The 16360-nt window shown below is 43.4% G+C and overlaps 1 protein-coding gene across 1 annotated transcript in view; it reads right to left on the bottom strand.

The window, feature by feature from the left end:
* The window catches only part of UBL3 (ubiquitin like 3), a 126467-nt gene extending 110499 nt beyond the window's left edge, over window positions 1-15968 (bottom strand). Inside the window, exon 1 of the mRNA XM_061564112.1 lies at window positions 15402-15968. Within this exon, the coding sequence (XP_061420096.1) occupies window positions 15402-15428 (27 nt within the window). The 5' untranslated portion in view covers window positions 15429-15968. The remainder of the gene's footprint in view (window positions 1-15401) is intronic.
* Window positions 15969-16360: the final 392 nt, after the last annotated feature.

Raw genomic sequence — 16360 nt, 5'->3', positions numbered from 1 at the left:
TTTATAACAACCATCACCACTTTAAAAGTGTTTCTTGTTTTTCAATTCTGTCAGCAAAGGCAGTTTTTTTTGCAGGGAATACTATATACACCTTGTGCAAGTATTTTACATTGGCACAATATAAATTGGCAGACAGTTGAAATCCTCGTGTAAAGGTAATAAGCAATCACCTACAGCTGGAGTTTGGTCAGAATATTTTATGTTTGGCGAAATGTCAGTCAATAGGTCTCTGATACAGTAGTTACATATGCACACTCTATGCACACGAACATCCCTTTTGTGAATCCATGCTGGATGAGGACCTCCTCATGCCATGCAGGTCGTGGGGGTTCACGGACTATACTTCACGGAATATACTTCACCACGCTCGGCAGTGTGGGTTGGTGAAGGCGAGATAAATAGATGTGGGATCATAGCACAGTACAATAATTGATTTTCCTGCACTGCTGTCTGCTGCCACAATGTAGCCCTGCAGCAGCCGACAACAACAACCCGCTCTGCATGGTGATCACCCACCTGAGCACCATCCAGGCTCAACCCTGCTTGGCTTCTGAAGTCTGAGGAGATTGGGTGCATTCCGTGCGCATCTGACAAGTGATAGCAAACTCACTGCACACATTCTGCGTGGGCTATACATCAATCATATGATAATCTTTCAGTAAAGTCACGTAGATAGGTTCAAAGAAAATAACAAAAAACTACAATGTTTCGATCACAACATAAGCGATCGTCATCAGGAAAAGGGGGCTAGCTTCTAAAGGCAAACTGTTTATAAAGGTTTGAAATGGGCGTAGCCCAAATGTCAGCAGCCAATGATAATGTAAGTGGTGGGCAGCAACCACGACGGTGGTTGGTTTCCCACCAATCAAGGGCTGCCAGGTGAAAATTAGCATGTTAATGTAAGATCGTTGAGCGGCCTCCACGGCGAGCGCGCTGAGGTGGCGATGTTAATGTGAGATATTAGCATGTTAATGTGAGAGATTAGCATGTTAATGTGAGAGATTAGCATGTTAATGTGAGAGATTAGCATGTTAATGTGAGATATTAGCATGTTAATGAGGATCACAGAGCCGCAACCTCTAGGTCGGCGCGCGAAGTGGCTGTGTTAGTGTGAACCTGTTAATGAACAACTAACTTCGGAAGGTGGCAGGATGGGAACATCACAGCCAGTTATGACTTAAACTGGTTGATAACGTCCTTCCAATGATTGCTCAGTTTGTACCCATCCTCTCGGTTGAAATTGTCTGTGTCTGTATTTATGGATGGCTTCATGAACAAATCTTTGTTGATAGCCAGTGGGTTTGCAAAGTACCTTCGTATTAGAGAAATACATTCCGTGTGAGCCCACCGGATTAAAACAATGATCAGCCACGGCCGAGGTATTGGTCCTACCATGTTTCAGATCTGCCTTATGTTCACGAACACGGTCCGAGACATGTTGCTTAGTTTCCCCAATGCTTTTTTCACATTTTAAATCGACCATAATATATTTTCTCAGCAGAGAAAAACAATCTCTGATCTGTAAATTACAGCATTAAGCTCCCAAACACTTCCCGACACCATTTGAACCCAAAAATAAAATGGGTTTTCCAAGAAAATGAACGCTGCAATTTCGTGGCCGAGCATTAACCTTCGTTGAAATTTCAAACTGTTACTTAGACACGCATTGGAAAACCTTAGTCCCTATTAAACTAAACTCACATTGTCCCACTGTGTATGCAAGTTTTGATGTGCATTGCAGCTAACAGCACACTTTGCAATTATAATTTATCCATTGTTGCAGATATAAAAAAAACGTATTTTTACGCGGTAGTTTGCCTTTACGGATGATAAAATCTGCAGGATTTGAATTTAGTTCCGAGCTGTAAATCATATCAAAGCAGCAATCCCGCGAAATGACACTCAGATTAAGCACATACATTATTATGCAAGAGGTGTTTTTTGGTACAATAGAATGCTTTGGTATAAATACCAATGAATTTTGCATCGTGTGGGATTTGGAGAGAGCTTTGGAAGTTGAGGGTTTGTTGGGTGATTGTCGTCGCGGTGTTTAATGTAATCGCACAGGAAATATACAAAAGTAAAACCCATTCAGCTGACAATAATCCTAATCAGTCGACGAATTGGCAGAATGGAATTAATGCAGTGGAGTACTATATTCAGAAGTGTGGACATCTATATTTAAATGAACAGCCCTTTAATCAATTCACCGCTGGATGAGGGCTTCCCCAGAGCCTGCAAGTCCAGGGGAAGAGTTATTTTACCATACTTCACCAAATTGGCCAGTGCAGGTGGTTGAAAGAATGAGACATCTATACAAAAATAAAAATATATAAATTATTCATGTGCGTGGATTATATTATGTGATGCTTTCCTGCATGCAACTGTCATTGGAAGTATCTGTCATAAAGAATGCGTACTTCCCGCTATGGCATATGATTCAGATATGTGGACATGGGATTACTGCATCACTGAGAAGATTCGTGCAGCAGTGGATCGTTCATGGCTGCTGCTGCCACTGATGTTGATTATACACCGTTGCATCTCAAGTGTTTATTAATAATTTTCTCTGCAGAATGTCAAACGACCCTGTATACTCAGCCGAGGGTAATACTGTACTTGTATTACACTCAGTGTGTATACACACAGTTTATAGTCTTGCGCCAATGGTTAAAATTCCACATTCCTATGGCAGGGGTCTATCACTCCATAGGACAACCACTGTTGACTTGCCCATGACAAGTTAGTACACGCTTGTCTGGCATGAAGGCAAACGCCTTTGAAGCCAGTGCTTTAGAGGCAAATGCTGGTGGGCCGTGCAGATTTGTGAAATTGTCAAACCTGCTGGTGGCCAGTACAAAATAATGGATTCTGAAATCTTTTCATGTACAGCGTTGATTGTTATCCTGTCATATACATGGAATTTCTCTGTGGACTCCAGTTCTCTCCAATGTGCCAAGATCACAATAACGGAATTGGCCCAACTACACCCCAATGTGGGAACCTGGACAAAAACACAGGGGATCAAAAATAACTTCCCGAATAATAACAAGGGGTATAATTAGCATTAGTGTCCCAGGAATGGAATTACAAAGAGATATAAATTAGTATTATTAATGGCATGGAGCGATGGTGCAGTGGTTAGTACATTCTGCTATAAACCAAATCGTTTAGGTTTGATTTCCAGCCATGGCTAACATCAGTTGGAAGTGATAGCTGAACAGTAGAGAAGTATGGTGAAACAACCCCCACGACTCGCATGGCATAGGGAGGCCTTCATCCAGCAGTCGCGTAACAAAGGGCTGTAAGTTACATTTATTATTTTTTATTTACTATTTTATTCATATATGTAACTATACATTGATTGAAATTATGTTTTACGCTAACAATACAATTATTTAATTGTGAGTTTAATAGTCAATCATATATGCTTTTTCCGAATTCGAGTATATGATTATGTTACATATAGGATACAATTATCTTTCATTTAGACACCCGAAACTACCAATCTCTTTCATACTTAGACACCCTGTATAAGAGATAACAAAACTAAAAAAAATGCAAAACAAAATGGTAAAAAATTTGACCGAAAAAAATGTGAATAACTTGAATCATAACTCCGGCTTGTTACAATTCATAAAATTGCGTGAGTGGAGGGTGGTAAATCACTTCACACATACTGCTGTGTTGATGTCAAAGAGAGGAATTTCGGAACTAACCTCCATCTACAGATTGAACTCGCACCCTTGCGAGCCGGACTCTCACCACAGCAGCACATGGCCGGCGCTGTTTTACTCAATGTGCATACAGAACTATATATGGAAGATTAGCACGAATAGAAGCCATAGCGCACTGCAGATAACCAAGCCTGTAAAATATAGTGCGAAAGCATATGACAACTTCTTCTTTACCAATATCACTATCTCGCAGGCTGCACACTGCAACTCAAACAGCACCCCAATTGCCAAGAAGCAGTGGGTTGCAGCTTTATTTGTTGCCTCAAGCCCTAATGGGCACCACTTCTCGAAACACAACCTTCCCAAGCCAAACGACACGTTACCACCGCACCGGCACAAACAACATTATCAATAGCTTCATCAGTCCCCGAGATAACTGTGCATGTCCGATATTTAAATGAAGCTCGAGGCATTGCCCACCATGATATGTGATGCGTGTAATGGTGGACACGTCCTCACCTATTGTACCAGCGCTCAGATAATGGTCTGCAGATGATCCAAAATACCACTGCCAGACTTTATATCCGCACCCTTGCCATCAAACAAGGAAAGTCACTGCATTGCGTGCTTTCAAATGCGCTTCTGTGGCCACCTGAAACGCTCTTCCTTCCGATATTAGTAGGCCACTGGAGCTATGCACTTTTAAATCATCTAGATTGAAAATGTATTTATTCAGAACTGCTTTTTGTGTGTTAAGTTTATTGTCCTTCCCCAACACCTCCGATTAGCATGGTTGGCTATGTACGGTGCGAAAAAATTCAACATTCATACATGGAAATGTGACCACATCACACCAATGCAGTGCTCAATTCCCTCCACTGGCTTCCAAACCAACCGTGGACACATTTTGAAATTGCACTGAGAATATTTAAGATCCTCTCCAGATTCACTCTCCTGCATACCTCTCCCCACTCACCTTCCTCTATTCCCCCCCCCCCCTTCATGCACGCGGCAGCACTCCACCCCAACCCTTCTCTTGAAGCCCCCATCAACCTTCACTCCTTTCCTCCACCATCTCAAAAGCTTCCTCTTTTCCTTTCCCTATGCATGGCAGTCTTATTTTCTACGTAAAATTATTTTTTTGTGTCATCTGATGGTGAGCAAACTATATATTTATTTATTAGGATACTGCTTGATTATTCCTTTTTGTCCATGAATTATGACATGTTAACCTGAATGATGTGACTTGTGTGATTACACTTAATTGTTTCCAATTTAACATCATCACTTAAAACCCTAAGATACAATTGTATTTGGATGCTATTTTAATCCAAATTGCAATTGTAAAGTAGAATGGATACCTGTGCCGGGTGGTGCCATTGTTGGGCCATGCGACTCAAACTCATGTTGAGGGTGGACATATTGGTCGTGGGTTCATTCAGTCCATCATCCATCGAAGGTCTATAAAGTGAGAACAGACTGTATATATTTTATTGTATGAAGAGACTGGCCCCGACCGTGCAAATGTGGAATTCATAGCACTGGCTTTGGGCCTCTCATTTGATCAGGAGGGCACCTTGACAATGTGGACGAGAGGAGCAGTGAGACAAAACGTTCATTGTGCCGGTCACCACCAGTGACTAAGCACATTTTATTTCTTTTTTTTAAGTGTATTTAATTCATATATGAATAAGTTGTTTGCTGTTAAACGTAGACCATATCCATATTTATGTTAGCCAGCTGTACAATACATTATTATATTTACATGACAAAATCTACCTAGGTATTTGTGCATTTAATTTGTGACGCAATAGCATAGCAATAATCCATTCCTCCGGGGCTCCTTGTCCTCATATATAATGCAGAGTTTAGGTCTTCTTCCACCACTGGGGAGCCCACACTCTTCAGGTGAGGCCAATAAAGCTAATTCGAATTGTATGAAATACTATCAATCATTCAATTAACTACAATGAACACATTAGTGTCTGTACAAGTCCATCATTATTAATGAACCCTGGAAATTCACCTTTGCCTTACTCAATATTTCGCATTTATTAGACCAACAAACTTAATTGAGCCGCATCGGTTGTCTTGTACTATTCCAATATAAATCAGATTTGAATTCAAACCAGAGTTTGATGAAAGAAAGAGACGAAGACATGAATTATAGACGTTAAAGGACAATAACAACAACTACTGAGGTCCACAAGAACAAAGCAAAAACTAAACATTAAGAAAAAACACCGATCTGATTTCAAACAAATGCTACAGAACTAACAAATAATATCTAGTCAAGAATAGAGGTTACAGACGATGAACAAAAACACACTTACTGAAGTTATAACTCTCAGGAAAGGAAGGAGCAAATCAATACTAATCCTGGTGTGCTTACGTCACTCCGAAAACCAGAAGTGCAAACAGATGACACTCACAGGTGGGCTATGGACAATTTCAGTGAGTAATTACTCAGAGGAGTATTGGTTCGATTACTCAGCTAATCAGACACCACAAAAAAGCTGTTCGATGATAAGTTTCATCTGAGTGCGCGCCACCGCACAGGAGGAGGTGATAGGCAGGGCATTGGGAGTGGGTTGTAAGGGGTTTCCTGCCTTCAGGAGACAGGATGTCAAGGGACCCGAGCAATCTACCACGAAAAAAGTAGTCGATTAAAACGTTTCGTTGAATGTTTAACCTAATCAAACAAACGTCCCAGCTCTGTTGACGATCACCCACCCATCACAAAAGAAGAGGTAGAAGAGGCAGTTAAACACCTCTAAAGAGGAAAAGCAGGTGGCATTGATAATATACCTGCAGAACTCCTGAAACAAGGAGAACAAATAATAGATGCATACACACCTACAGGATATGAAAAACCAAATCTGGCAGACAGAAAGATAGCCGTCCGAATGGACCTGTTCTGTCATTAATCCCACTTCCAGAAACAAGATATTTTAAGGAGAGGACATACAAAATTCCAGAACAATTAGCGTCATAAATCATTCGAGCAAGTTCATACTCAGTCCCTATTACCAGACTAAAGCCGCAAGCGGACCTTATACGAGTAGAACAGGCTGGCCTTAGAAAGGGAAGGAGCCAATTTTTCATCTGCAAATTTGCAGAACATAAAAAAAAATTCTACCACAATTGCTTACACATCAGGAAAAGCCTTTGACAGGGTTTTGCATGAGGCTGACATTGATGATATATCTTTGGAACGGAATACCTATATGATCCTACAAAACTATAAAATGCCAGGACCATATGGGATAGAAGTTAGTAATAAGAATAGTAATGGTATGGTGATGGGAATTTCTAATAACCGTATGTAAATTCGCGTAAATATAAGTAGTCAGCTGCTTGCAATACCTTGGAGCAATCGAGAAGTAAAGACCAGGATTGCAACAGCAACCACAGTCATTGCGTCTATGTTCACCATATAGAAAGGTGTTTAACATATCAATGAAGATAACATGCGTATAGAGATTAGTGAAATCAGTTGTATTTGTTTGGATTGGAAACATTAACTCTGTCAGGTGAAGATGAAATAAGAATAAAGGTATTTAAAAGAAAATGCTTCTTAAAGCTGGAACGAATCCATGCCCAGCACACTTAACTAATTCATATATATGGGCACAATTACCACCAAGTCAGGACAGCAAAACAAATAATAGCTGTGGCTCAATTAAACAAAAAAACGTGTTTTTTCGCGGGCACATCGATAGATCCAGCAAGCTGAACTCCTCAGCACGCAGTGGCACCAACGAGGGGGGGGGGTGCCAACTGGGGGACGAGAATGAGGGGAGGGCACCCAACAGAACAGTGCCGTGTGGGTGAGCTCGAACCACAGCAAGCCGATCGGTGAGGGTGAGGAGCGGGCAAGGTGGATGGAGAGCACCACCAGAGCTGCCAGCCCGGCATCCCAACGACCCCGAAGTCAGACAAGCCGATGGAGATGGATGGATGATAGCTTTATTCCATAACAAGAGCTAATGTTGGCCAACTAAACATTCACATGATTGTACGACTAAATCAATGACACACTTGATAATGTTCCTTAAGCCGATTACACACGTTTGCTATGCTGTTATGATTATTAATTACACACATTTCTGCTGTGATGCCAATGTTAATTGGTACTATGACATTGTTATTATCATGTGCGATTGATAATTATTTTATTACTAAACTCCCAGGTGCGTTCTTCTCACAAGTGGTTGTAAATAACAGTTACAAAGGCGAAAGATGCTACTGCAATACATTATTACCATGTAGTTGCTCTAGGTGTGACTAACTGCATATCCATCACTCGGAACGTGTTAATTAATAGAACAGCTTTCCATGGAAACATGAGCTCACTTCTTAACTTTCGCACAAGAACACTAAAGCCAATCTGTACTGTTACCATTAAAAAACGAATGTCTTTATAACAACTCTGTCTTTAGAGTGTCGTCTTTCTCCCGCACCTTCGATTAGCACGGTTGTCTACTACGTACGGTGCAAAAGAAGTTCAACACACATATAACAACTGCTAGTAGACAGTATCTCCTCTTCTGATGGTCAACAATAATGTAATGATGAAGTAGTTAAATTAAATTATCTATTAAATGTACAGTACATGGTGAATGCATGTCGTATAAGCTGCATATATATTTAAAAATATATAAAACATTACTTATTTGTGTGGTCTGAAATGAAAGCATTTTTACCCCCAAACTATTATGATACATACGATTATAAAGACTGGAGACTGTTAAGGACGAGTGATGTTAGCGAACACCTATTAAGGCTCTCACGGCAGATGATGGGGACAATCGGGCGAGGACTGAGCGACTGGCTGCGGTCGGTGCTCACTGAAGGTCAAGTTTACCTAAGAGAGAGACGGACCTCAGGCAAGCTCAGATACCCTAAGAGAGACAGACCTCAGGCACCCTAAGAGAGACAGACCTCAGGCAAGCTCAGATACCCTAAGAGAGACAGATCTCAGGCAAGCTCAGATACCCTAAGAGAGACAGACCTCAGGCCAGCTCAGATACCCTAAGAGAGACAGACCTCAGGCAAGCTCAGATACCCTAAGAGAGACAGACCTCAGGCAAGCTCAGATACCCTAAGAGAGACAGACCTCAGGCCAGCTCAGATACCCTAAGAGAGACAGACCTCAGGCACCCGAAGAGAGACAGACCTCAGGCAAGCTCAGATACCCCTTGTCATAGATATAGCACAAGTCCAGGAATTGAACCGAAGTTGCAAAATATTGCGATGCAACAGAGCTCTTCACAACAACAAAGAGAATGGAAGCCACATGAACGTACATTAATAACCCTGATCACAGACGTCTCCATAAAACTGATATTCTGCTTCATGAGGACAACAGCGAGTTTCAGGGTTCACAAAGCCACTGCACGAGGTAAAACGCTTCAGCCGGGAGAGCTTCATCTGTTTGTCGTTCAAGACAGTTTTGCTCACGTGACCTTAACGATGCCCCCTCCCCACTGCAGTTTGCATCGGCGCCCTGTTCCATTGTCAGCCTGAGTTCCATGCAGTGTTTATGTCATTGGGAGTGCTCCTGATTTTGACCCTCTGACATTATTCTTTTAGAGTGTGCCCTTGAAATGTCGGGAAACGTAAAGTTCCTAGGATACAGCCAACATGACCAATTGGGTCTTTTAAAAATAAATGGCCCTCATGTGATGCTGAAGGCAAATGGCTACAACATCTGCCATTTCTATGATCTATCTGACAGAGCTGCACGAAGATCTATTTCATAGCGCAGTGTGTAACACCACAAAACAGGAGACATACACGTGGAGGAAGAGACCGGAACACAGAGGGGAACAATGAGTAACAAAGGTAGCATAGCAACTGGCAATATCAATGGCAGAGGGCTGCAGAAAGGTCATGACACCCAGAAGAAAGGTCAGGGCACTAAAATAGGGCAGGGCGCTGTAGATTCACGCAGGGTGCCCCTCGCAGTTGTGTCCGTGCAAGTGCCACATAATAAAAAAGATCATTCAAAATATGAAATTTTAAAATGTCTTGCAACCCAAGTGTAGCTGCTTAAATTACGTATAATGTGCACAGTCCGTCAAGTAGGGCGGGTGTAAGCCCATTGGCTGCGGTGCATTATCATTTATTTAAACAATTTCTGTGTAATTAGCTCCCTCGGAGATAACGTGGGGAAAACCTCAAATGGGGCCAGTACAGGGGTTTACATTTTTCAAACTAATATTTATTTTTCCCTTTGATATGGTAGCTCACATGATTTTCCTTAGTTCATCTTGTATTACCTTGACATGGCTGCGTGGTGTTTTCCCTGACGGCAAACATCTGTCATTAACTATTAAGGTTCACTTTTGAGAAGCAAATAATTATTGTATGATTGTAGATACTAGTACTGCTTTATTACTGTTGATAATGCGGTCTATTGCTGGAGTTCCCATTCCTACTATTACTATCGATGCTGCGCACATCAGCCAGTGAAGCTAAAATAAGCATGAGGAAAAATAACGGCTCTTACCAATAAATATTGGAGAAAAATACATTACAAGCCTTTTTGGAAAGACCCGTCAATATTACCACTCAATTTTGAATTCATGTATTGATACAAAAAATTAAACACACACATAAGAGAATGACAGATTTCTAGAGCTGGGAATTCAATTTTTGTTTTATCCTAAACACACTGACAGGGTAAAAGACCGATATTTTAACCAAACTTCTGCCAGACCAGCTGGAGACACACGATCCATTCTGTAGCACATCCACTGCACTACAGACCACACAGTCGAGTAGTCAAATTAAGCCGAGGCACCTGTTTGCAGACGTTTCTGCACGGTACACTGTGACCGGGCTTAGTCACGCTTGCCTTGAACATGCAGAAACTCTTTCCCACCTAAGTGTTTCTGCTTTTAAGTTCCACTTATCCACGGCACAGCTTGAGAAACCTCGAGTCTGTCAGCGGCACAAGTCCAGAACCGTGGTACAGTGCGCGGTATCGCTTGAGCCACCTCAAAGATTACTGTTGTTTGTGATTTTTTTTATGACTTTTTGCTATTTTTTAAAATATGTCCATACGCTCAAGGAAAAAGACCCTTCAAATACTTTGGAAGGGCTCTAGAAAGGATTGAACATTTGAGAACATTGATGAGAGCCCAAAGTGACTCACCACTTATTCTACAATAACAGAACTACATTTATTCAGCTGACTCAGCAACAGACTTCAGAGTTCCCATGAAGCATGAAAGCATTTTAGCAAGATGCCTCCGTATTCAGTATTCCTGTGATTGCTTCCCTCAAAGCTAGTCGTTTTAAACTCACTGCAGTGTCCCACCTCCCCGCTAAAGTCCAGTTTTTCTTGTCTGCCAATAATGAGAGACGTGCTCCGTATATTATGATTAGATTGATTAATGGATATCTTGCGAGTCTGTGAATGGAGGAAATTGCTGAACTTGGAAAGCTTTACTGTAACACGGAGATACAATATCTATTTTGACTTAAAACAATGTTTTCTGATGAATTTACGACCGTTGTCATTTTATAAGTTAATATTTACGTTGAAGTTTTAAACATTTACATATTAAATGCAATTACTGTAAAAAAGCCACTTTCTTATTAGCTGATCACATTTGGTAAGTACAGTATTTTAATTTATATCTGCCAGTCCACTCATGCATTTGTTAGAGGGCAGCAGCTCCGTCCCATTGTGAGGGTAACGGTGATGGAACCTGGAAAAGACTGGCCCAGGATGGAGATACCAAGGCACACATCCAACCACAATAATCAATACTGTCGCAGATTAATGCTATTTTCCCTACATAACGTGTCCTTCTGCTGCAAAATAAAGTTTAGATTTATTTACCTCCAGCACTGTTTTATTATTGTACCATGTCGGCTAGGTACAGCTATATGAAGCGCAAACAGCCATATATTATGAAATTTAGTGCAAACATTGCAGACTGGTCAGAGACCACCACACTCGCAGAACATTGAGGCCTTTTCATCCCAGAGGTCAACCTAAGGTTTGAATCCAGGGTCTGTGAATTGCTGGCTCAGTGCACTCAGAAAGCTTCCGACTTTATCTTTCCTAGCCACCTCGGGCATCATTTAAGCACATTTCTCAATTACATTTCAGATACATGAAAACCACGCACAGCTCCTGTTCTCAATCCACTTAAAACAGTGGCTGTGACGTATGAGACTCATTGTTAAAATGACACAGAGGTGAGTTTTGCCCCTTAGCTTTACACTGTCAGCATTTCAGGAGTTAATAAATGGCTCTCACAAAGGCAAATGCCATTGGCAAGTCAATTAGGGACTGCTTCCAAGCAGAGATCTGGGGAAATAAGACGGCAATATATTTTTAATGCAGTGCCCTATCGACTATCACTATAAACTAGCGCGAGGCACCACACTACAGGCACTACAATATAGACTAGACTACCAATGTTGCACATAACCGCAGACATTACACTCGATTATGCAGAACCAAACTGGTTTGTCAGTCTGTTGATTATAGCCTCAATTGGATATATCTGTCTCCAATGGATATTTCATATGAAGTACTCCCTATCACCCATTACTGATTTCCTAATAAGCCTCGAATGAAATTACTCAAAAGCACAGTATTTTAATTACAGTTATTACAAATACTGTCGCATCTCAGAAATGCTATAGATTTGTCATGAATCCAAAAGCTGCTTTAAATGTGCATTCACGGGCAGATTTGTGGGCTGCGTTTGCAAGTCCAGCAGGATTATGTAAATAAGGATAATCATGCTTAATAGCCAAGTGACTTTACGGTGCTGCAGATTAACATACACGTGCACAATCAATTAGATACAAGTCTGCTGCTTCACACAGTGCATTGTTGATGGAGGCTCCAAATGTAAAATGAACTCGTTAAAAGTTTCTAATTCACCGTTCGTGTAAATAGCCAAAGCGAATATTTGACATCTCCAATAACGACATCACACGGTGTGTTTTGATAGCACTACCCTTTGTGTAATTAGAAAAAAAACATTCGAAACAAAAAGCCAAAACTGCTCCCCGTGGTTTGCGTGACATAATTAAGGTCATTAATCAAACCTTACCACATCTTCCCTGGACGACAGTAACTCCTGCCTGGGAGCCACAGCTGATACACACGAGGATGTGCTTGATGGCACAAATACGATTTGTACAGATCTTAGAGTTCGGTCTGTACGGGAAAAAATGAATACATTCTTGTACCATTACAGCAGTGGCAGGATTTGTGTTCAACCATTGAAATCACAGGTCACCATACCGATTCAGATTATGAGATGACAGACAAGACGATGATGGTGATACGATTGTTATTGAGACTATCACAATAACAATAGGATGTTGAATGATACATTCGAGATGATTAAATTACATACCTTATGAGATCATGGGGATGCCGCCGTGGTGCAATGATCAGTACACTTAACGTAAAATCCGGAAGTAGCTGGTTCGTTCTCCCGTTGCGGCAGGTTAAACAATGCACATTCAAAAAAATCCCCCGCCTGTCCACCCAGCAGTTAAAATGGGTACACCACAGTTCAGCGGGTCGCGTATGGTGGGGTAAAGTGTGGGTACACAACGGTCTGGGTAGCGTGTTAGAGCACGTCTATTACCCTATGGAGGAAGGAGCTCTCTCAAACTCCTTCTAGCGGAGACTGTGTCCGACAGCAGTGGCGCGAGCCAGCAATTGCGGGGCTGCACCTTTACCAATGACAAATAATGGTCCAAAAAAAGCCACTCGTTAATGGTTAAAAAATACAACAACAATTACAGAAGTAACGACTCATCACTATTGATGTCCTAGGTGCTGCGGGAGTACGGTGTGCTGGTGTGCTGGTGGCGCCATCCTCTCTATTCCCGGCGTGAGAGCTGTGTCAGTACGCTTGGTGGCCCGTGTTGGACCCCGCTAAGGGTGCGTCTCGTCTCCACTCCTGCTTGTGATTCTCACGGACGTATGGAGTCTCAATAACAATCGTAGCCAGGACGGTGGCATGGAGGTGGCGTCGCTGCTTTTTGCAGACGACGTTGTCCTCCTCTTTGTCTCGTCAGTCTGTGATCTGAGCGGGCACTCGAACGGGTTGATGCCGAGCGTGAAGCGGCTGGGCTGAGGATCAGCACCTCGACACCTGAGGTCGTGGTTCACTCCCGTGAGACGGTGGAGTGTGCTCTCCAGGTCAGGGGGGAACAGCTGCCCTTAGCGGAGACGTTTAAGTACTTTTGGATCTCATCCCGTGGTAGTGAAGCGGGCGCTAAGTTCTCGAACAAAGCTCTCGGTTTAGAGCGGGGGGCGAAATGATGGTTCTGGTGAGGAGCTCCGTAATCCGAAGGGCCTCCGGGTCGAGCCGCTGCTCCTCCGGATCGAGAGGAGCCAGTTGAGGTGGTTCGGGCAGCTGGTGAGGTAGACTCCCCATGGAACTCTACCACAAACTCAAGACGACGAACCCACGGAACCCGACCAGCAGCAGCAGCAGCGTGTTCCACTGGGGGGGCCCGGGGCCGGCCCAGGGCCACGCTGGCCGGACGATGTCGCTCGGCGGGCCTGGGAACGCCACTACTCAACATGGAAGGACGTAATAAACCATTTCGATACACATTAGGGTGTGTAGAATAATACATAGTGTGATATTAAATGTATAAGATATAGGTTGGTTTACAGCAATACAGTATATAATTTAATGTTGGGTTTATCTATGGCAGTATATAGTACGGTATATGCTCGTGTGATGTAAGAGAATAAGGTTTAGATGGAAGCATATTATAGAATTTTTACGAGGTAAAATTGTAATGTATTACTTGCTGTTAGTAACTCAGCTTATTATAGAGTATAGTAAGTATACTGATGGTGCGATGCAGTTTACACTTTAGTTTTTTTATGTAGTTTATACTTTAGTTTTCTACGTGGTTGTTGAGTAACTGCAGCTACATATCATTAACATTCCTTTCCTTTGTTACTGCTAATCCCTGCACCCCCCTTGGTTGCTGCTGATCCTGCATAATGCATGGGCATAATATGACTTTGACACCCCCCCGCCCAACGCCTACGCATTTTCCATGAATATGCTAAATCCCTCTTCACATGCACATTCTTTTTGTTAAGGCGCTCTTCAACCCCCAATGCAGCTTATATATAAGCTCCTAGTTTGGTAGTGTCTCATTCTTCACCTGAAGACGGCTGCTTGCGTTGTAGCCGAAACGTCGTGAGAATTGTTTTATTATGTTTTATTTTTATTATTTTATTACTTCCCTTCTACGTGACTTTACCGAAAGAAACAAGAAGATGCTGCTGTAGTGTATAGTGTAGTGTAGTGTGTAGTGTAGTGTATATATGTAGTGTATAGTGTAGTGTATATATGTAGTGTATAGTGTAGTGTATATAGTGTAGTGTATATATGTAGTGTATAGTGTAGTGTATATATGTAGTGTATATATGTAGTGTATAGTGTAGTGTATAGTGTAGTGTATAGTGTAGTGTATAGTGTAGTGTATAGTGTAGTGTATAGTGTAGTGTATAGTGTAGTGTATAGTGTAGTAGTGCTGGAGGGACCGCCACCACTCAACCCGCAGCCGCCGCGAGGCACGAGCGAGCGACGGCCACGCAGCCACACGACTTGATACGAGGCGAACGAGGCTACGCCAACTCAGCCATGTTATGGGATAGAGCCCAAGCGAGACTGACACACGGCTGGCTCGTCGTAGCGATCCTACCTTGTCTGGGGGCACTGCCACCGGCATATCTGGATGAGTCCCGCAGCAGCAGCAGCAAGAGAAGGGGGATCAGGAGGCGTCCACTCCGCCGGGATGAAGCCCCTTGCCCGCCACAGGCTGCACAGCGGCGACTGCCCCCGCTGATGAACTGCAGGAGAATCTGTCCCTTTAAACCCCGATGCACTGCAGAGTCCGGTCAGCCACGCTCATGCAACTCTTGTCTTAGACAGATGCACGCTACTTATACCAATGGAAGCCTACATCCAAAGTGTGAACATTATCTTATCAAGACTCGGAGCCACCAAACGCGGTCTGATGCCCTGATGCACCCCCCCCCCCTCCGTGTTAACGTGTTGCAATGCACACAAACTCAAGACTATGAACTCTAAACAACTACAGCGTGATTTTGTTTAATAGCGATGGCAAACCGGTCACGAAGGGACTCCAGCTGCGGTAAATTAGCGATAGGCGCGGGATGTGTCTCGAGTGGGTCTCTCCGCAGAAAGCGACTCAAACCCGACCGCTTCGCGCGCTCGCACGGAGCGCTCTGCCCGGCGCAGGTCCGCGGTGCTCGGGCAATGCGGCGCCCGGAACGTGAATGGCTCTCGCGCTGTGGGGGGGCGGGGCCCGGAACGTGAATGGCTCTAGCTCTGGGGGGCCCGGAACGTGAATGGCTCTCGCGCTGTGGGGGGGCGGGGCCCAGAACGTGAATGGCTCTAGCTCTGGGGGGCCCGGAACGTGAATGGCTCTAGCGCTGTGGGGGGGGGGGGCGGAACGTGAATGGCTCTAGCTCCGTGCAGGGGGAGCCCCGGAACGTGAGTTACACAAACAAGTTCGGCGAGGGGGTTGGGCAGCCCCGAACGAGAAGGGGCCCAACCAACGCAGTGGCCGCCCGCAGCGCGGTCATTCACCGAGCTGCTGGATTAGAGGGCCGCGCGTGCACACAAACTCCGGTTCTT

The sequence above is a fragment of the Lethenteron reissneri genome, chromosome 32, assembly GCF_015708825.2.
Source record: "Lethenteron reissneri isolate LAM-NWPU_2019-01 chromosome 32, ASM1570882v1, whole genome shotgun sequence".
In the NCBI taxonomy this organism is placed as follows: Eukaryota; Metazoa; Chordata; class Hyperoartia; order Petromyzontiformes; family Petromyzontidae; genus Lethenteron; species Lethenteron reissneri.
This window is presented reverse-complemented; position numbering and strand designations above follow the sequence as displayed.